The 19,704-nt window shown below is 43.1% G+C and overlaps 1 protein-coding gene across 3 annotated transcripts in view; it reads right to left on the minus strand.

Annotated features, from left to right (window-relative positions):
• The window catches only part of atp2b4 (ATPase plasma membrane Ca2+ transporting 4), an 80,577-nt gene that overhangs the window by 25,319 nt on the left and 35,554 nt on the right, over positions 1-19,704 (minus strand). For all 3 annotated transcript variants that reach the window (XM_018758588.2, XM_018758589.2, XM_018758587.2), the window contains 8 exons: positions 11,687-11,884; positions 11,035-11,292; positions 10,248-10,373; positions 9,961-10,086; positions 5,594-5,629; positions 2,860-3,039; positions 1,153-1,367; positions 800-1,042 (listed from right to left, as the gene is read on the minus strand). In XM_018758588.2, coding sequence (XP_018614104.1) covers positions 800-1,042; positions 1,153-1,367; positions 2,860-3,039; positions 5,594-5,629; positions 9,961-10,086; positions 10,248-10,373; positions 11,035-11,292; positions 11,687-11,884 — 1,382 coding nt within the window. The remainder of the gene's footprint in view (positions 1-799; positions 1,043-1,152; positions 1,368-2,859; positions 3,040-5,593; positions 5,630-9,960; positions 10,087-10,247; positions 10,374-11,034; positions 11,293-11,686; positions 11,885-19,704) is intronic.

Genomic DNA, 19,704 nt, shown 5'->3' on the forward strand with positions numbered 1-19,704 from the left:
TTCATTGCTATACAGCATACAAAATTATTCATAAAGACTTAAAAATAAAAGAAAAAATATGAAAGATATTTGTAACCTATACAGGTTACAAAGAATTGAGTTACATTTCTTTTTATCAGGTAACATTTTTAAAACTTCAGTTATCATAAGAAAAAACATCCATTGTAGAACAGTCATGATGCAGAGAACTGTTAGAAAAGGCTGCACAGAGATAGTCACTGATTTTTAAAAAAAAAAAAAACTGCATGCACATGTTCATGTAACTGGCCAAGATAAGAAAAACAATAACAAAAATCTGGCAATGCTCCATGCGTTGAGTCTTTAAAAAGTGCCAGGATTCCTCCAGCCCATCATCTGACTTCTGCCCAAAGGGAAGTTCTGGAACCCATTTCTGCAGAGTGGGTGGTGCGTGGGATTTGGCTTGAGCAATCAATACAGGACCTTGCTGAAGGCCAGTTCTTTCCAGGGATTTTTAATCCACTACCTTCCAGTTACCACACTTAGGTCACAGCTCATCACACTAGCTCACCTCTATCCTACAAAGATGATTCATATCTTTGTTTCTCTACTGCTTGCTTTGTCCCAATTCACACTGCGTAGGACTTAGTTACTTATTTATCTCCTTATTTACCCCCTCCCCACTTCCCAGATGCAACAGAATCATTTGAGAGGCTTGTGGAGAGGTTACCATGCCTAGAAGTCGCTGAAGGTTCCTGGAGAGCTCTTTGTTCACCAGCCCTTGGCCACCAAAAGCTACACAACATTATGAATCAGTCCAACACATTTCCAAAGCACTCACCAGGATCTTGGTGGTATAGGCTGAGTTGATTGCAATACTGTTAACCAAAAGCTCCAGCGTCTCTGGCCGCAGGATATCTGCTTCAGGCAATGTGCGGTAGTGTGTGTCGCCAATGTAGGCCTGAACCACTGTCATTCGGTTCATGGTCAGCGTGCCTGTCTTGTCAGAACAAATGGCTGTGGCATTGCCCATGGTCTCGCAGGCATCCAGGTGGCGCACCAGGTTGTTGTCCTTCATCATTTTCTGTGTCGGGAAATGGAATCTGACTGAGCATGCAAGGGCTTCCAGCTCCTTAAGCAAAAGCATTATGATGCAAATACATGTACAGCGGCAGTCTGTGTTGTGGTTCTTACCTTGACCGAGTAAGCCAGTGAGATTGTGACGGCAAGGGGCAGCCCCTCAGGAACAGCCACCACCAGTACAGTTACACCAATAATGAAGAACTTGACAAAGTACTGCATGTAAATAGGGGTGCACTCTTTTAGCCAGGCTCTCCTCTGGATACCAAAGGTGTCGACGACAAAGTACAGGATGAGGATGATGACAGTCACAGCAGACATGATTAGGCCTGAACAACACGGGAAGAAAACATTGATGGGTTTATTGGTCATCGATTCCATAACTACCTGGACAAAAAGAAGTTTGTAAAACTTGAAATGTTCATTGGTGCTAAAAAAGTGCAGCAGAAGTTTGTTGTTTTGGGGTTCACTTTTCTCAAGAAATTTTTGCTTACTGTTCTGCATTTTTCTGGTCTGAAGTGGATGCCTGGACATGGTCCAGGGGGTGTGTTTGGTCCTGTACCATACATTTTTAATCAGCCATGCAAAAACCATCTGTTGGAATATTTCATCTGTCTGCCTGTATTTATTTTTATCCCTCCCCCCCAAAAAAGCATACAGACACCCCTTGACTTACGCATATAGACTGTCTTCCAATTCCTTACCTAAGTCAAAAGTTACGTATGTCAGATTCCCCCTCCTCCCCACCATTCAACATAATTTTTCCATCTCAGTTATTGCACTTTGACATTTCTTCGTTATTATTGTTTTCATGCTAGCTGTTCCTTTCACATGCTCCTGCATACGTGCAGCATCCTTTATCGTTTCTACAGTTGATACCACTAAACCTGGTTCCCATGCTATAGACGATAATCTTTATTCACCTTCATTCTTCCTTATTATTTTCAATTTCATCTCCAAATTGATTGCTGTACGCTTGCAAGACCGTTCTTGTCTTCCTTACATTTACATTTATTCATTTAGCACACGCTTTTCTCCCAAGCTATGTACATCTCATCGAAAACACAATGTGTACATTACATTAGGAAAAGAGACACTTAGATGCAGACGTGTGATTCTTAAGTGCCGTTAGTTTGTTACTTTCCACCATATAAATCGATGTACATCACACGAGTAGCTGTACAAAACTTTATCTGAACATCAAGGATTCCTTCCTAGTATTTCTTTACATTAACTTTTGTGTTGCATTACAGGAGTACTTGCGTGAAGGTTTATCCATTGTTTAACAGGCATAAGTTCAAAGTTATAGTGCATGGACATTTACACATCACATGAATTTAGCAGATTATCTTTGAAGTGAGTCTGGAAGGGGTTTTAAGACAGTTTTTAAATATGGGCAGAGATTAAGCAGTAAGTGACTGCTTCAAGAGCACGTTTACTACCAGGCATTGTGAATCATGAAAAGAGTAAATATGCGGAAAAAAAACTACACTAACGAGAGGAGATACGTTCACAACTCAAAACATGTGGAAATTGGGAAGATGCAGCTTCCTGCCTTGTCTGGTTACACCGACTTGCGCTTAACATATTTCAGATGTTTGCGTAAAATAAAAGTGCTATCCATAAATAATGTGTATGTCGGGAATTTTTTTACGGAAATCCGGATTTACATAAGTCAAGTTCATGCAAGTAGAGGGGTGTCTGTACAGTGTTCTGGACGTCATAACTGCCCTGTAATAATCAAAAACCGACAGTTTTCAAAGTAATGCTTTATAAATCTAGGAATGCAGCATTCAAATCTTGGTATTCAGACATGCTTACCCGCCTTCCCAATTTGCACAGCTAGCCTGGTAAGTTTGCCCTGTAGGACCGACTTCTCCTTCTTGGTCACATTGACCTTGCGGATCTCCTTCTCCTCCTTCTCCTCCTTGTCCTCCAACTCACCACCCTCCTCACTCTTCAGTGGCTGGATTTCCAGAGCAATGCCATCCTGGGTTTTTGCTGTGAGCAGCAGCAGGGAACGGAGTGGGTATATCAAAGGAAAGGATGAAGGGAGAGTGTGGGGGGGGGGGGGGGCAGGGATTGGAAAGGCAAAGAGTGAAACACGGTGTTAAAGAGAGGAAAAGTGCGCTCAACCGACTACAGAAGTGAAAGACGAGGAAGCAACTGAATACAATGACCCAGGCATATACACTGCAGCTGTATGTAAGGGTGTTAGAAGGTCCTTCTACAGATGGATACAGTTTGGGGAAGCTCCGCTTTCACCAACTTCCCAGTTCCACAGGCTCACATATTCACACAAAGTTTATGTGTAACAATTCACCCAACTTTCTTCTTTTTAGGCACACTTTTCCTGACACTAGAGCATTTTGGCTTACAGCGTACACAAGCAAACAGATGAAGATTTCCGTAAAACACAAAGAAAATATTTGTATCAATAACACAAAAAACATGTTTCACTCTTACTGTAAGGACATACAGAACATAATGTATGTATTTGAGCTGAAACTGAAAGCTGTATGCACTTGGACTACTGAAGACATCATCCTCTAGAACAGCCTGAGGAGAAAGAGCTGTAGAATTAATGTCAATGTTACTTTTTAAAATTTTAGCTTTTCTTGGAGATTAAAGATATTTTTATCAAGCCCATCAATTTTTTTTTCTACATGTGAGAGATTAGAATTGATCAGAAAATGTCATTCTTGTAGGAATTTCTTATTTCTTGCTAAGGAACGCCTTGTGAGAGTCCTCCCTGGGATTTCATCTCAGCCCACAGCTCAACTCCACTTCTTTTGCTTCTCCAAATATCCAGTTTGAAATTAGCAGCAAATTTAATGAATTGCTGTCATCTACCTACTTTTAAACGTTGTGTCGGTCTTGTGCACCTTTTGCTCTTGATTATAGAAATCCATACAGAAATGTACTATTTAGTCTCTCTCCATATTTTCAGATAATTATGAATGTAACTACTTGTTTTTAAGTGTAAATCACTATGACAGTGCTAATTTAAGTATGAAAAACAATAAAAACCCACTGTGGTATAACTGGGCAAGACTGGGCCAACGTAAGACTACAGCACTGATCTCGGACCTACAGAACTCCACTTTTGGTTTCACTCAGTGTGACATACAGCTTCAAGGACACAATCCCCATCTGTGTCTGTGTCTCTCTTGAACGTAGCAAGACAGCGTTCTCATATGCAAAGTGTGGCGGTAAATGGTATTTTGTTTATAACTGAAGGCAAGAGGGCTGAAAAACGCAGGTTGAAACATCCCTTTAAAGTGTTTCCGCTCTTCCTGCACTGAAATATGCGCCCTGGTGCGAACCTGGCTTCACCGAATGTGGTCCATTGACAAAGGACTGAGGGCCAAGACCCCTTTCACCTGACCTGACCTCACTGCCACAACACAGGAGCGACGAGACTGACAGAACAGCCACACACGGGACTGAAGGACTGACCGACTGACGTCACGGACAGACGCACGGCGAGGGGAGGCGAATGCGTCACAAAAAAGCAAAGGAGGAAGAAACAACCACGAAAGAAAACATTCAAATCCCCAAATAAAAAAAATCTCAAAAAGAAAACAAAAGAAATAAAAGAAGGAGCTGAAAAAAGTCTCCAGGATGACAATAGAGAGCAATGCAGAGTCAAAGAGACATGAGAGAGAGGGTAAGAAGACAGCATGAGGTCCTGGGAACACCCTGGAAGGAGGCAACAGTGAGAGGAGCACACAACTCGCAGCCAATCACCCTGTAAGAGTGCAACTCCCACACTCTGTCGACCAGTACAAGGCCCTTGGGGGTCACAGAGCTGCCAGATCATCCTACGTGAGCATGACAGCATGTCCAAAACACCTTACAACCACGCACAAGTAACTGTGCTGGAGTGCGAGGAATGCATGAACTGCATTAAAGAGACACCTCAACAGAAGCAATATGCTGTAGACATGAAAATGCCTTTGGGGGAGCCACTGCAGCAAATTACTACACTAATTAGTCGTACGGATCTTGTAGGGAGGACAGGGATGTTGCGAGGCTGCAACAAATGCTCTGTCCTCCAGCACCGACCAGCTCGCACAGAGCAAACCGGCGTGGAACATCAAGGGCACAACGATCAGTCAAGTGAAACTGAGTGAGAGCACTGACTGCAGGGCCGTTCGCATGTCTGGGTACTTTTGCAATCCAGCTATCGCTGCGACAATGTAAAACTGCTCCTTCAAAAGAGTAACAAAGTTATTTTCCAAAAAAAAAAAAAAAGCAATAAACTTTTCTCGTCTCAGACAATGCAGAGACAGGGCGTTGTCTCAGGATCAGAATTAAATGAGCCTTCACGAAAGCCCTGCCTGGCTTTGTTTTCTTCCTTTGCGTCAAGGTGAGAGTTGCACCCTTTCACAGTTAAAGCTAGGCAAGAACCTCCTCCAGGCTAGGCGGCAGAAAAGAGCGACAGCGTGAGAGAGCGAGACAGACAGAGAGAGAGATATAACAAGGCTGAGATACTGAAATGGGACTCCGAGACTGCTGCTGAATGGGAAGGACAGGGGTAGAGGAAGGTTACCTTTGTTGCGATTTTCTGGGGCTCCTTGTTTTTTACCTGTTTAAACAGAGAAAGAGGGTGGAGTGCTGATCACATGGCTTGAAGAAAAACAGAAATAAATAAAAATAAAAACAAAAAAATAACGTGAAAAAAACAACAAAAAGTGAATATGATTTACGTGCTGTCAGTTCAAGAGAAAATTTTTCCTTCAAAATATATAAATAAAATACAAAAACGGAAGTACATTTTTCCACTAGAAACAAGCTGATGTACCGGTACTCTAGTTCCAAAATTCCTAACCTGGATTTCTAGTAAAGGCACAGCGAACTGGTTCAAAGGGAAGGGGCTGGTTTTGTACTTTTTGCTAATTCACCACGCGTTCTTGCTTCATGCAAATATAATGTAAATGTACTTATACCTTCTCTATGGCTTATTTCTTCCAGGAATCTTCAAGGACACAATGTAAATATCCAATTTAAAAGTAATAATACACCGATCAGCCAAAACAATAAAACCACCTGCCTAATATCGTGTAGGTCCCCCTCGTGCCGCAAAAACAGCTCTGACCCATCTAGGTACGGACTCCACAAAACCTCTGAAGGTGTCCTGGGGTATCTGGCACCAAGACGTTATCAGCAGGTCCTTTAAGTCCTGTAAGTTGCGAGGTGGGGACTCCATGGATCGGACTTGTTTTTCCAGCACATCCCACAGATGTTCGATCGGACTGTGAACTGGGGAATTTGATCAACACCTTGAACTCTTTGTCATGTTCCCCAAACCATTCCTGAACAATTTTTGCAATGTGGCAGGACCACTGTCATCAGGGAGTAGCATTGCCATGACGAAGTGTAAGTGGTCTGCAATAATCTTTAGGTAGATAGTATGTGTCAAAGTTACATCTATATGGGTGCCAGGACCCAAGGTTTCCCAGGAGAACATTGTCCAGAGCATCACACTGCCTCCACCTGCTTGCCTTCTTCCCATAGTGCATCCTGCTGCCATCTTTCCCCCAGGTAAATGACACACATGCACTCGGACATCCACATAATCTAAAAGAAAATGTGTTTCATCAGACCAGGCCACCTTGTTCCATTGCTCTATGGTCCAGTTCTGCGGTGGACAGGGGTCAGCACGGGCACTCTGACCGGTCTGTGGCTACGCAGCCCCATATACAGCAAGCCGCAATGCACTGTGTGCTCTGACACCTTTCTATCATGGCCAGCACTAAGGTTTTCAGCAGTGCTACAGTAGCTCTTCTGTGGGATCGGACCAGACAAGCTAGCCTTCGCTCACCACGCACATTGATGAGCCTTGGGCTCCCCTGATGTCACCAGTTCACCGGTTGTCCTTCCTTGGACGACTTTTGGTAGGTACTAACCAATATACCAGGAACACCCCACAAGACCTGCCATTTTGGAGACCCAGTCGTCTAACCATAACAATTTGACCCTCGGCAGAGTCGCTCAGATCCTTACATTTGCCCATTTTTCCATCAAATTCAAGAACTGACTCTTCACTTGCTACCTAATGTATCCCACCCCTTGACAGGTGCCATTGTAATGAGATAAGCAATGTTATTCACTGTACCTGTCAGTGGTTTTAATGTTGTGGCTGATCAGTGCTAAGTTCAACATAATGGAGCTGAAAAGCTACACAGGCATTTTTGTCTGAAAATATGCATGCAATGTCCATGCATTAATAATGATAATACACCCACACTGCTTTCTGCTTCAGAGCACTTTTTCTTGTGGCATTTCCCAGCTGCACGGTTGGCACTTTGACATAGGAGATCACTCCCAAACTTGTGACACAGTTGTGTTAAGTATTAAACTGAGCGCACTGACAATTTCCAGTATAATTATACATCTGTGGCAGGCCCCACATGGAACAGGATTTCCAGGTCACTCATAAAGAGGTCATCTAAAAGCAGAAGTGCTTTTGCATTATTGATTTCCCGCTTGATTACATCTGATTTGGACATTCCACTTCTGTTTCTGCATGTGGCATTCTCTGGGAGTGTATTAAAATGGGCTGTCACGGGGCTCTACTTTTAAATGTGATGAAATTGGTAACGAGGCCACAACCTGGGATTAGGATTCACTCTGGACACACAGAGCTGCAAGTTATGCTCAGAACTTCATAGAATGACACACAGTACACTATGCTGTCAGTGGTCAAGGGGAAACCAGTAAGATCAAAAGGCTTTAGTGAAAAAAAACAGGTTTGTTGGCCCATCTACTGCTGTTTTCCACCTTAGCCAGTTGCACTACTTAGGAAAACTATCTTAGATTTGCCCCATTTCTGCATTCTGTACGGTTGAGCTCTTGGGCACTGTGCTGGCTTCTGCGATGGTGCGATGCTTCTCATTGCACACATCACAGCTGCAAACTTTTTTTCTACAATTAGAGGGATTTTGTGGTTCCACGGTTTGGGTTCAGAGCTGTTGACTGATCCAGGAACAAGATGAATGACAGCCAGCCCCTGAGCTGCCTTAGTGAATTGTGTGCGTGGAGCGAGTGTTCACCCTGAAAATGTCTCTTTTTAACCTGGAGTCAGCAACAAGTGTGATGAGAGGCGCTGGTGTAGAGCCTTTGAGCAGAGAGCTTAATCTGAATGGCTCTCGTAAGATAAATCAGCTCTACACATGGGTGACAACCGTAAGTCTCCTTGGAGAAGTGATGGCTAAGTGGTCAAACAAAAATAACTGCTCCTTATGTTTGGGTACATAATCACAGCCAGCCCAGATGTTCTTGGTGATTTCACTCATTTTCTGCATTACTAAACAATGGAGAAACACCATGGTGGTCCCCCTTTCTCCCCTGTCCTTTGTATTTCACTAGGGACTATGATAGGGTGTGAAGAATAGGTGAAAATGGGAGTCCAGAATGGTGCAGTCTGAGATGTTGGTGTTATTGCCAGGAATTTACTCAGGTCACTCCAGTTAGATGTACTTCCAATACAGCTGGAATGCAGAATATAGACCGGTTTTGCGAACAAGATACTGATGTCAGATTATGTAGCAAGTGTGAAGCAGAATGTGCTCTGGGCATGTAAAATATATTTTTTTTTTTTATTAACATGAATGTATACATCTGATTAAAATACCCAATAAGGTAACGGCATTATTCTGCATTTGCAGTAAGTTGCCAGTGCCCTGAGGGGACAGCTACACTCATTTTGTTGAGTATGTTTTGCAACTGTATTTTTCAAAGTCTTATACTGTTCTCAAATAAAAACGTTTTCATTTTGCAGACACTTTTCTCCAAAGTGACTTATAACAAAATACTATGCTCACCCAAGGTGACTTATAATTCTAGATGTACAACATATACACTGTGAATAGCTCATCTGTACAATGGAGCAACACACTCTTTCTCTTCTCTCTCACACACACACACACACACACACACACACACACACACACACACACACACACACACACGCGCGCGCACTGTGGACAATTTAGAGTCACCAGTTCACCTGAAACACATGTCTTTGGACTGTGGAAGGAAACCAGAGCACCCATGTGAACACGGAGAGAACATGTAAACTCAACACAGACTGTGCAGGGATCGAAGCCACACATCCACTACTCAGTGACTGTCTTAAAAATTTAACCTCAGTATCCTTCACAGGCTCCTGTCTAATACAGCACTAAGAGCTGCCTGCTGAAATATACAGTCAAAATATTATCAATACCGCATCACTTAGCTTGGTCACCAATAAGTAAAACGGGCAAAACTTGTTTGGCGCCATTAAGTTAAATGTTTCCCATACACAAGTCTGAAGTATAGTTTCCATGTGTATCCTGTGCTTAACCTCAACACTGTTCTGCCTTCACCCTGACTAGCTACTGACTGCTCCGTGTATAGTGGTAACAGGGTGCGGGGCCCTTATGCTAAATGACCGTAATAAACACGTCGTAAAGGACACAGAGGGAAATAGGGAACAAGAGGAAGGACCAAAAGAAGGGCAAAAAAATCGGGGTCTGGGTTTGAGAAACAATGCAACTGCCTCTGGCAAACCTTGTACATCTTGTATACCAGCCTCATCCTCCACGCCCCCAGATGCACACGGCCACACACTGGGAAGATCAAACTGTGTGAGTGTGTTGTTACTGCAGGCCAGCAGGGGACTTATTCTCTGGTTTTATGTTATTGTTCTATGACTGATACAGGCCACTGCACAAGACACACCAGTACTGCAGGTCAGGCACCAGTGATGGATAAACCTTTTTGATACAGTAATTAAAAGGCACTTGAGTCAAAAGTATTTTATCTCCAAAATATGTAGGAAACAAGAGTGTCAGTTACCAGCACAGGGAAGACAGGCAGACAGGGAGGCACACTGTCAACAAGAGATGTGTTTTTCCAGGGCAGGAAGCTTACCTTTCTTCACTTTCTTCTCTTCGTCCTCACTGCCAGCACCAAGTAGAGTAAAGATGATTCCAGTCTGAGAGTTGAGGCCGACAGCAGTTACCACCATCCTTCCGGACCCTTCCATCACATGAGTACCTATGGAGAAAGAGTAGGAGACTCGTTCTTGTTCAGCCAATGTACAATAAAACAGTAAGAAAGGAAGAAACCAAACAAATGGAATAAAGAAACACTCATGAAACCAACACTACAGCAAAACAGTGAGATTTGACTGGTAAGAAATAAACAGGCATTCTCACCAGACAGCAGCATGGGGTCCTTGTCCAGGGACTTCCTGACCTGGTCAGATTCCCCGGTAAGCGAGCTCTCGTCAATCTTGAGGTCGTTCCCCTGGATGAGTACGCCATCCGCTGGCAGCAGGTCACCTGAGGAGACCCGGACATGTCAGTGTGACTCGGCCCAGAGAGACCATGTCTCACCCACTCCTACACAGCGCCTACATCCCATCGAGATAAACAACACCTGAATGACTCACTGAGCTCATTGCGAATTAGTCACAGGGACACTCTTCACTGCTGACTGTCGTGCGGATGCATAACTTTGAAATATAATGTTATTTTACATGATTTATTCGTTTGTGCTGCTTGTTTCCACTCTAGTGTGTTCAGGGAACCAAAAAAAAAGATTTTTCTTTGCAGCCTAATAATTAAGCACTTGTTTTACTCATTTATTTGACAAATGAAGACAGTTATGAGCTAAAGTCCTTTTATCTCACCAATGGGGGGTAGAAAATATGAAAATGTGACTGCTTCACAGAACATTGTGAAAAGTATCCTGTCTGAAATTACCCATGTTTTATCATTGAAGTGTTGTCAAAAGATATACAAATACAATATGAGGCTATGACAGCACTTAAGAATTGTGACAGATCTGGTTTGTATCTCTTGCTGAGATTCAGACTTGACAATAGTATTTGAAGCAAAGGTTTAACATGGGGAAAAGAAAAGCATTGAGACAATCAGACAGGAAGGTGCACTGGCCAGTGACAAACCATTGTGCCACATAGAAAAATGACTGTTGCCTCACCATATTTGATTTGGGCGATGTCCCCGACCACAATCTCTGCCACGGGAATCTGGATGACCTGGCCCTTACGGATGACCGTAAACTTTTGCTCCTGCTCAATGCGGCTCTGCAGCCCACGGAATTGCTTCTCCTTGCTCCAGTCATTGAATGCTGTCACCAATACCACAATGATGACCGAGAAGAGGATGGCTGCCCCCTCGATCCAGCCTGCCTGGGCCTCACCTTCATCCTCCACGCCCCCAGATGCATGGCCACACGCTGGGAAGATCAAACTGTGTGAGCGTGTTGCTGCTGCCGGCAGGGGGGACTTATCACTTGTGGTCACACATATAGTTGGCTGAGATTTAAACTTATGGCTCTGTTTAAATGCAACCTCGAAAACAGACCTCAGCTAATGAGGACACATTCCCTTCACACAGAGCAAGAGGTCAGTTAGTTTATCGTATAAACAGCATAAATGGTTTTTTTAAAAAAATAACAGTAAAGTTATACATGTAAAAGCAGCCAAAAAATGTCTATATATTATTCTGTTGTATTACTGACTTCTACCTTGAAAGCAGAGGGCAGAACATTTTGAATGTATGGTGGGAGACTAATTTTTTTTCATGACCCCTGAGCCCACCCCACCCCACCTCAACCCCCCAACACTCACACTCGTTGCCACCACCCGGTGGGTGATAGAAGGAAAGACCTAGAGAAATGATTGCAGCAATCTCTAGGATAATGAGTGTGACATCCTGCAGTGCCTCCCAAACAAGCTGCAAGAAGGTCTTGGCCTTCTTTGGGGGAATGAAGTTCTTCCCAAATGCTGTGTGGCGCTTATCAAGGTCAGCTGGGTTGCCGGAGAGACCTGGAACAGAACATTACGACTGACTTAGGGTCTAAAAAGAAATGGGGTTGCAAGCTGTCTCAGCATTCCACACAATAGTTAAAAATCATTTTTCATTATGACAATACAAAACAATAAGGATATGTTGTGCATCAAAGCATGTCAGTTCCATTAGAGTCACTGCCTTCGATGCCTAAAGAAGGCTCAAAGAGGGCTCTGCAGAAGGCTTAAAATTTATTCTCAAAGTTTTACATGACACAAAACTTAAAATATCCTGACACTCAGACCTTAGTAAACTTCTAAGCTTTCAGTGCCCTGAGGAAATAGCTATTCATACGTAGCAGCCTTTCTTGATTCACAGCAATAAGTATTTAATTTTTTTTTAATATAAAAACTATTTACTTCAATGTTTATGTGTGGGTGGGAAAAGCTGAAGAATACTTCATGTTCCATTGTATGAAATTAAGTCTCGGAGGAAAAAAAAAAAATAAATAATTTGATGAGAACATGATGTCTGGGGTCAGCAATGACCAAGCTTGCTGAAACTCCAACGCATCACATTTGTGCTGATTGAAAGAGCCCAAGCTGGTACAACTGCTGCTTCGAAACACCACCAAAGGTCTGCATTGGATCAAACAGATGGACTGATCCTTGCAGTCGTTCACCCAGAGAACTGACGTCTCTAAACTTCTCAGGCTTTCGTTTCCAGTTGTGAGAAAGAAAAAAAAATAAAGAAAGTAAAAATAAAAACAAAAGGCTTCATGTACCTTGTTGGAGTCAAGGCTTACTGCACAGCTCTGTGAGTAAAGACGAGTCAGTGGATGGGGGTGAAAGCCTGGCCAAGGGGCTCACACACTCCTGCCAACACTGGATGAGCTCCAGCTGCTTCGCAACCTCAGCTCCCAGCAGGCCCTCCTCCTCTGGGTTCACGCTCAGCCGGACCCAAGGTGCCCGGTGCTCTCAGAGGAGTTTGCGCAGGCTAAATGCTGGGCTGTTCCTGGGATGGACCCTGCCTCATCACCAAAGCCAGTGGGGCTGAGAGATGTGTGCCTCATGCCTGCTTTTCTCCGCCATGCCACACATAAGTGTTGAGGGCTACTGCATCTCATGCCAAGACTCATGGGAGCCTGCCAAATCAGAGAGCTCCTGCCCTTCACACCAGCTATGGAGACGACTCCATGGGTACTGAGAAGAGCATTGTGCTGCTGCCATCAAAAGGCGTAGCTCACAGCTCATAGATTTACTGTACGCCATTAAAAACACTTGAGCAACAAAGGCCCAAAGCTACATTTCAGTGAAGGCGTTCCCAGCTCAGTACAAAGTTTGCCTAGATATGCAGACTGGTTTGTACAAAGAGCCTACAATAAGAATTCTATACATGTGGCTACTCCTCTCTTTGGTGCTCTCCCCCATAAGCCTTGCTCTTGAGGTGAAGCTTTTTCAGAGATCCCGGAGCTAGGTGTCCAAGCAGACAGGGACCAGCAGTCTGAATCTGAAGTACAGAAGGGAAACTTTTTGAGATGGAAGTCACTCTACCCCACACCCCACCCTGTTCTGGTGCTTGAAACTTTTTCAAGCTTGGATTTAGCAAGACAACACTCAGGGCAGCATGGACAGATTAATCCAGAAAAACAAGACTGGACTATGACTGGCACCAGCTGCTACAATGACTAGACACATTAACCTGGGACTCATCATTTAAGAAGCATCCAGAATCAGGGAGGAGTAAAACAATGCTTAGGAAATTCTGTTTTAATTAGTAGGACAGTGAAAATGTGAACATGAACATACAGGCAGCCAATCCAGAAATGTGCTGTGAGGAATGCAAACAGCAATCTCAGCCAGAAGAACATGAGTAATTCATGCAGATAGGCAATTTGGCCTCATGCTTCTGCCCTCGACCTGTGTCCTGAACAAGTGCAGCAAAGAACACTGGTTCTGATGCTGGGAGCTACCTTAAGTCCTCCTTTAGAAAAATCTATGTGCTAGTAAATAGTCATGAAGCAAAGAACACATTGTGTACTCCATCAGTGAAGGTGTAATGCCAAGTGTGTCAAGTGTTGGGGTCAAAACGAAGCTGTAAGACAAGGTTCTGGTTGTGGGTAAAGAGCCTCAGCAGTGTACGCAGTCATGTGATGGTGTGTGTGTGTGTGTGTGTGTGTGTGTGTGTGTGTGTGTGTGGACGTGAGAAGATAACTGCAAACATCAATGTCACAGTAATACCTTTCCTTTCAAGGGATATTGTTTCCAAGCTTCCTCCCTTTCCTCCGGCATTGAGAACCCGGAGTTCATCACCCCGGCTACAAATGGCAAAGGACAAGGACACAAGCAGAGCCTATTCTCCACCCCTTTTCCCCCAGTTTAAACAAGCAGCAAAGACACTGCATTAGAAGCCAATGAGTAATGCAGCAGCTTAGATTCCAGAAGCTTTCATTCTAAATCAGCCTGAGACTGCTCAAAGGCTTCTGCCCAACCATCAGAAAAGTGCTTCTCAAACCTAGGGGGGAAGAGACAGTGAACCCTACTTTTCTGAACAGCTTTCTGCACCTCTCCCACTTTGCAGGCCACGCCCAGCATCTGAATTTAAGTGAGTTGCATGGGTCGGACTCCTTTATGACATACCGCCAGTGGATCCAGAGAATCCCAAATAAAAAGAGAAATGAAAAACAGCCCAGTGAAGGCAGGAAAAAGACATCCATAATCATGGTATTTACCTGGGCCACATTCATGTCCTTTTTCTTGCTCACTTTTTGTCATGACTCAATCATTTAGGCCACAGCTGTTGTCAGATCACTGACTTATGACCACCTTCTCTCCCTTGCCTCCCCAATTTGCACCCCCTTCGCTGTCAGCCCACACTACAACCCCACACCTGGCTCACGATGGAACCTGCTGGAGAGTGGGACCGCAACCAGGCCGACTGACGCATCACACTAGAAGAGGCTGGGAGGAGACCACCCACACACGTCACAGAGCGGTGGCTCACAAACAGAGCTGTCTTGGAGGAAGCCTCGGAGAGAATGTGCTCAGCAGCTACTGAGGAGTCTGCCTGTGTGCCGGGGCCTCTCTGCACTTGCATAGAACCATGGCTCTCCGAGAGATCCCCTTTCTCCTCTATTTGGACAAAGAAAGCAGGCAAACCTCAATCAGCTCGTCTTACTTGTGAAACTGGATGGAAATAAAATGCTAGGTTACAGGCATCAGGGCACTCCCATCTCCACCCCATGGTGCCCAGTCACACCTGCGCATCAGCCAAGCAAACATCCACACATATGAAAGTCACAGCAAATCCCGACACACAACCCACGACTCGCTTCGGGATGTACACATGGACCATGTGCATGCGGGTGTTGGCTAAATAAATCTCAGTGACACGCAGCTGAACCTGCTGCAAACTGCAATTGGGGGCTCTGTGTCCGGACACCAAGGTGACTGGGATACGGAGGCTATCAAAGGGGCCATCACCAACATGCGAACGAGGGAGACCCAGCAGATCGACAGCCAAGTGCTCGGCTGTACCTTACTGATCACATTCAAAGACGGACGATGACTTTATAAAAATAAAAAAAAAAAAACTGTTAAAGCAGTTCCCATTTGTTAGTGACTTGATACTCTTTCATTTTGTGGTTGAAGTGTAAAATAATGCAGATTTACCAGGGTTGGTTGTTTTTTCCATTCTTTCTTTAATCCCTCCAATCACAGAAGTAAGTTGATCATTCTTTTTTGTGGTTGACTGAGCAGAGCCACCTTAACAAAACCCAGGAAGAGACAGGAAAAGGCGTTCCCATAATGCTTCAGGCTTCATTTCTGCTTCCCTTTTTTCCAGTGCTCCAAAGCAGCAGAGAGGAGCTACGCTTGGTGAGCGCATGGGTGGCAGACACACAGGGGCCTGTTGCTGAGAGGCCTCGCGTTGAGATGACTTGCTGCAAGGCCAACCCCCTACACCCACCCATCCACCCGCACGCACGCACACACACAACATACACACATTCCCATCAGCTACTCTCAGTTGAAATTGATGAAACACAGCACGGCCAGTCCTGTGACTCCGCTGCCCAAAACAGGTGTTTCACATTATTGACACTTCTAAGTTTACTTGTTTCCCTACTGAAAATTGTTCTTCCATATTATGGTCTCTAACAGATCATTGTTTACAGTTTATTGTAACAGGTTTATAGTCACTTTAGACAAAGGCGTGCATTAAATAAAGAAGATTATACGAAGTTGGTCAAGCTGTCTCTCTCACCTCCCCAAGGGTCAGTACAGTGATTTTCTCTGTTATTAATTTATTCACTTAGGCCTTATTTCTATATATCATTAGAAGCATTACGCAATATATCTCAGATCTAAATATACTCAGCTACCCACCCGTTTCCAGGTATCGGGTATTAATACTGTTGAGCAGTACTTTTGAACAGTCCAGCTCAACGAAAACCTGTGAATGCTCACTGTGTGACCTGCAATCTGTCTGCATGTCTTTCACAGCTCGTCTCCTTCCCCAAATCGAAGACAAAGAACTGTCGTGAGCTACTTCAACACATTCACAGCGCTTGAAAAGAGAATTTCTGTTCATCTACATCCTTTATCGCTTACTGATTTACTTTTGTCCAACATCAAATCACACCTGCAGTGGCAAAAGTCAAGCAGAAGAATCACCAAGTCAAACAATAAACAACCAAACGAAGACTGCCTTTGTATATAACATGATTTGGTAAAATCGAAAATAAATACAAAACATCTTGTGCTCCATTAGTTTGGTATTACCAGCTCTCTAAAAAATGTGGGTAATAATACTTGTGTTTGGAAGCACAAACTCAGTATTATTAACCATCATTTATGACACCTTTCTTCAAGGCAACTTGCAATGTTACATTTATATATTAATCTACTTACATGATTTATCCATTCATACAGCTGAGTAATTTCTACTATGTCAATTCAGGGCAAGTACCTTGCTTAAAGGTACGAGAGCAAGAGCAGGGACTTAAAAAAAACCTGTGTCTTTTGATTGCAAAACGACAGCTACAACCATTGTGCTATGTTCTGGCCCAAATTCCATAAACATACCAAATGTGACAATGATGGCGTAAAAGATATTCTCTTTTGTCCCTAAACATTTGCAAAACAAGTACAGATCTTATACATCTACTGAACTATGGTTAAGGGGTAATTAAGTGTGTCAAGAGCTGAAACTTGGCCGGGTCCTGCTCTACGGTGGGTCTGGGGTTCGAGTCCTGCGTGGGGTGCCTTGTGATGGACTGGCGTCCTGTCCTGGGTGTGTCCCCTCCCCCCCCAGCCTTGCGCCCTGTGTTGCCAGGTTAGGCTCTGGCTCACCACAACCCCGCTTGGGACAAGCGGTTTCAGCAACTGTGTGTATATCATGCCTCAAAAAGCAATTTAGACTTTCGATGTGACATAAGAACTGGCAGGAGGGATTTGCAGATTTTGGTGCCTCCTTTTTTTTTTTTGCACCATTGAGGGCTGGTTATTTTTTTTTTTTTTTTTTTTTTTTTAAACTAGTGAGGGTATTGTCCAATTTCTGTGCGAAAAAAAAACTTCATATTGACACTGGATTAATTTTCGTAATAAGGCATATGCATGCTGCTTTCCATTTTCTAGCAATGAGGCGTTTACATCGTGTCTTATTATGGTTTCCAAGAATTGTGAGAAGCCATTCAGTGGGTTATTCATTGGGTGCCTGCACTTGGTCAAAACAACTGTGCTAATGTTACGTTGTTTAGCATATTAAGTGGAAAATAATCGTACATTGCAATATGACTATGTGAAGAACCATCTGTGTCAAATGAAAGTCACTTATATGCTAAAAATATTAAGCCCATATTCATGTGCATATGCAAATCAGATGTAGGGACAGCCCAAAGTGAAATGGCACTGCTGTTTCCTTAACCAGATTTCTATTAATCATTCCATTATACATCAATCTGTGTCAGATATAGACGTGTTAAGCCAATTAATCCAGTAAATCTATCAAACCATCTGTGCAAGTCACTGGTAATGAAACAAAAAACACACTTAATTTGAATAAAATTTTAGAAGGATTAAGGAGCACATGTATAATCAAACTATACACACAGCATGATTTTAATTTAAAAAAAATTATACCTTATACAAGGCTTGACTCTGACTCACTAACTCATACCAAACTTAAGGTAACATTGTACAGACAAACTTCTACTTACGTAAATTCGATTTACGTAAAAAATTCCCCAACATACACATTATTTATGGATAGCGTTTTTATTTTACGCAAAACATCTGAAATACGTTAAGTGTAAGTTGGGACAACCAGACAAGGCAGGAAGCCGCATCCTCTCAGTTCCCACGTGTTTTGGGCCGTGAACACATCTCCTCTCCTTAGTTCAGTGCTTTTTTCCCCCCACATATTTTCTACCCTTTTCATTATTCACAATTCCTGGTGGTAAACGTGCACTTGAGGAAAAATAAGAACCATCTCAAACGTACAACGTACGAAGGCGGACACAGATTATCGTCTATAGCACGGGAACTAGGTTTAGCTGTATCGACTGTGAATACGATAGTGAAGGATGCTGCATGTATAAGGGAGCACATGAAAAGAACAGCTATCATGAAAACAACAATAATAATGAAGAAATGTCAAGGTGCAATAATTGAGACAGAAGATGATTAATTATGCAACAGCAGCACCCTCTTTCATGCCAGCATACTACTAGATATAAGGTAAGCACACACAGTATAATACCAAACCGATACAGTATGCAGTAGTCTATTTTTTAATTAAATTTATGCTTCATAGAAATGTAAAAATTTATTTAATTGACTAGGCCTATGTCATAATATAGTATTTAATGTCTGACATTTATTAGAGAATTCCATTGTGTATTTTTTTTTTTATTTATAGCTGTGTTTGCAACAAATGCGAAGGAAATGAGAAGGCTTGGCTCTGTAATGGAGGGGGAATCTAACACATAAATTTCAACTTACGCAAGGGGTTGAGGAATGGTTTATTTGTGTAATGCAAGGGGTGTCTATATACAGTACATATGAGAACCCAAGCCCCCTAGTCCCCCTCCTCAGCAGCACTGAAAAATTTACACTTAACAGCTTTTTAGCTTCAGTGATCCACTAACTTCATATTCACACACACCAACTATACAATCTATGCTTTTGTGATTTTCTTTATTTGAAGTGTAACATCATGGATATAATCCAAGACAAACTAAACTAAGCAAGGTAAATAAAGGTAAGTAAAACATATCCGCTAAGGGTGTTCAAAAGGAGAAAAGCAGCCATTTGTGCAGTTCACTTTTTGTCTTGAATCAGCTCTTTCATCAATAGGAAGCTAAAACACGAGAACTGGTTGTGGCACTCACCCATGTGCACACACCCTAATACCGACATGATAGGCCATGCCTCTCGTACCTAGCAACTTGTCTTGCTTACAGCTAACACAACATACCGTGGTAAACACTGAGATGTCTGACCAGCGCTGGTTATGAGTGTTTAACAGTATGGTATCACTCTCGCACCGTTTTAATAAAAGTTAAAACTACCATCTTTGAGTCTGTGTCCTCTTGTCCGAAAGAACCAGTACAATAATCACACTTTACTTTGTGTTTTGCCAATATGTGCTATGTTCAAGTCACTGATCAGTTTCTCTTAAAGCTGTCAATGCCATTTGTTTTTACATTGTCTTCCCCCCGCCACTCAGTTTTGCATTACACAAATATGCAAACTATAAATAGGGGCACACAAATATCCATTTCCTTGTTCACCATTCTAAAAGAACAATACAGTAAGTAGCAGGGGTCAAAAACTACACCTAACCCTAACCCTGAAAC

This window comes from Scleropages formosus, chromosome 2 (genome assembly GCF_900964775.1).
Source record: "Scleropages formosus chromosome 2, fSclFor1.1, whole genome shotgun sequence".
NCBI lineage: Eukaryota > Metazoa > Chordata > Actinopteri > Osteoglossiformes > Osteoglossidae > Scleropages > Scleropages formosus.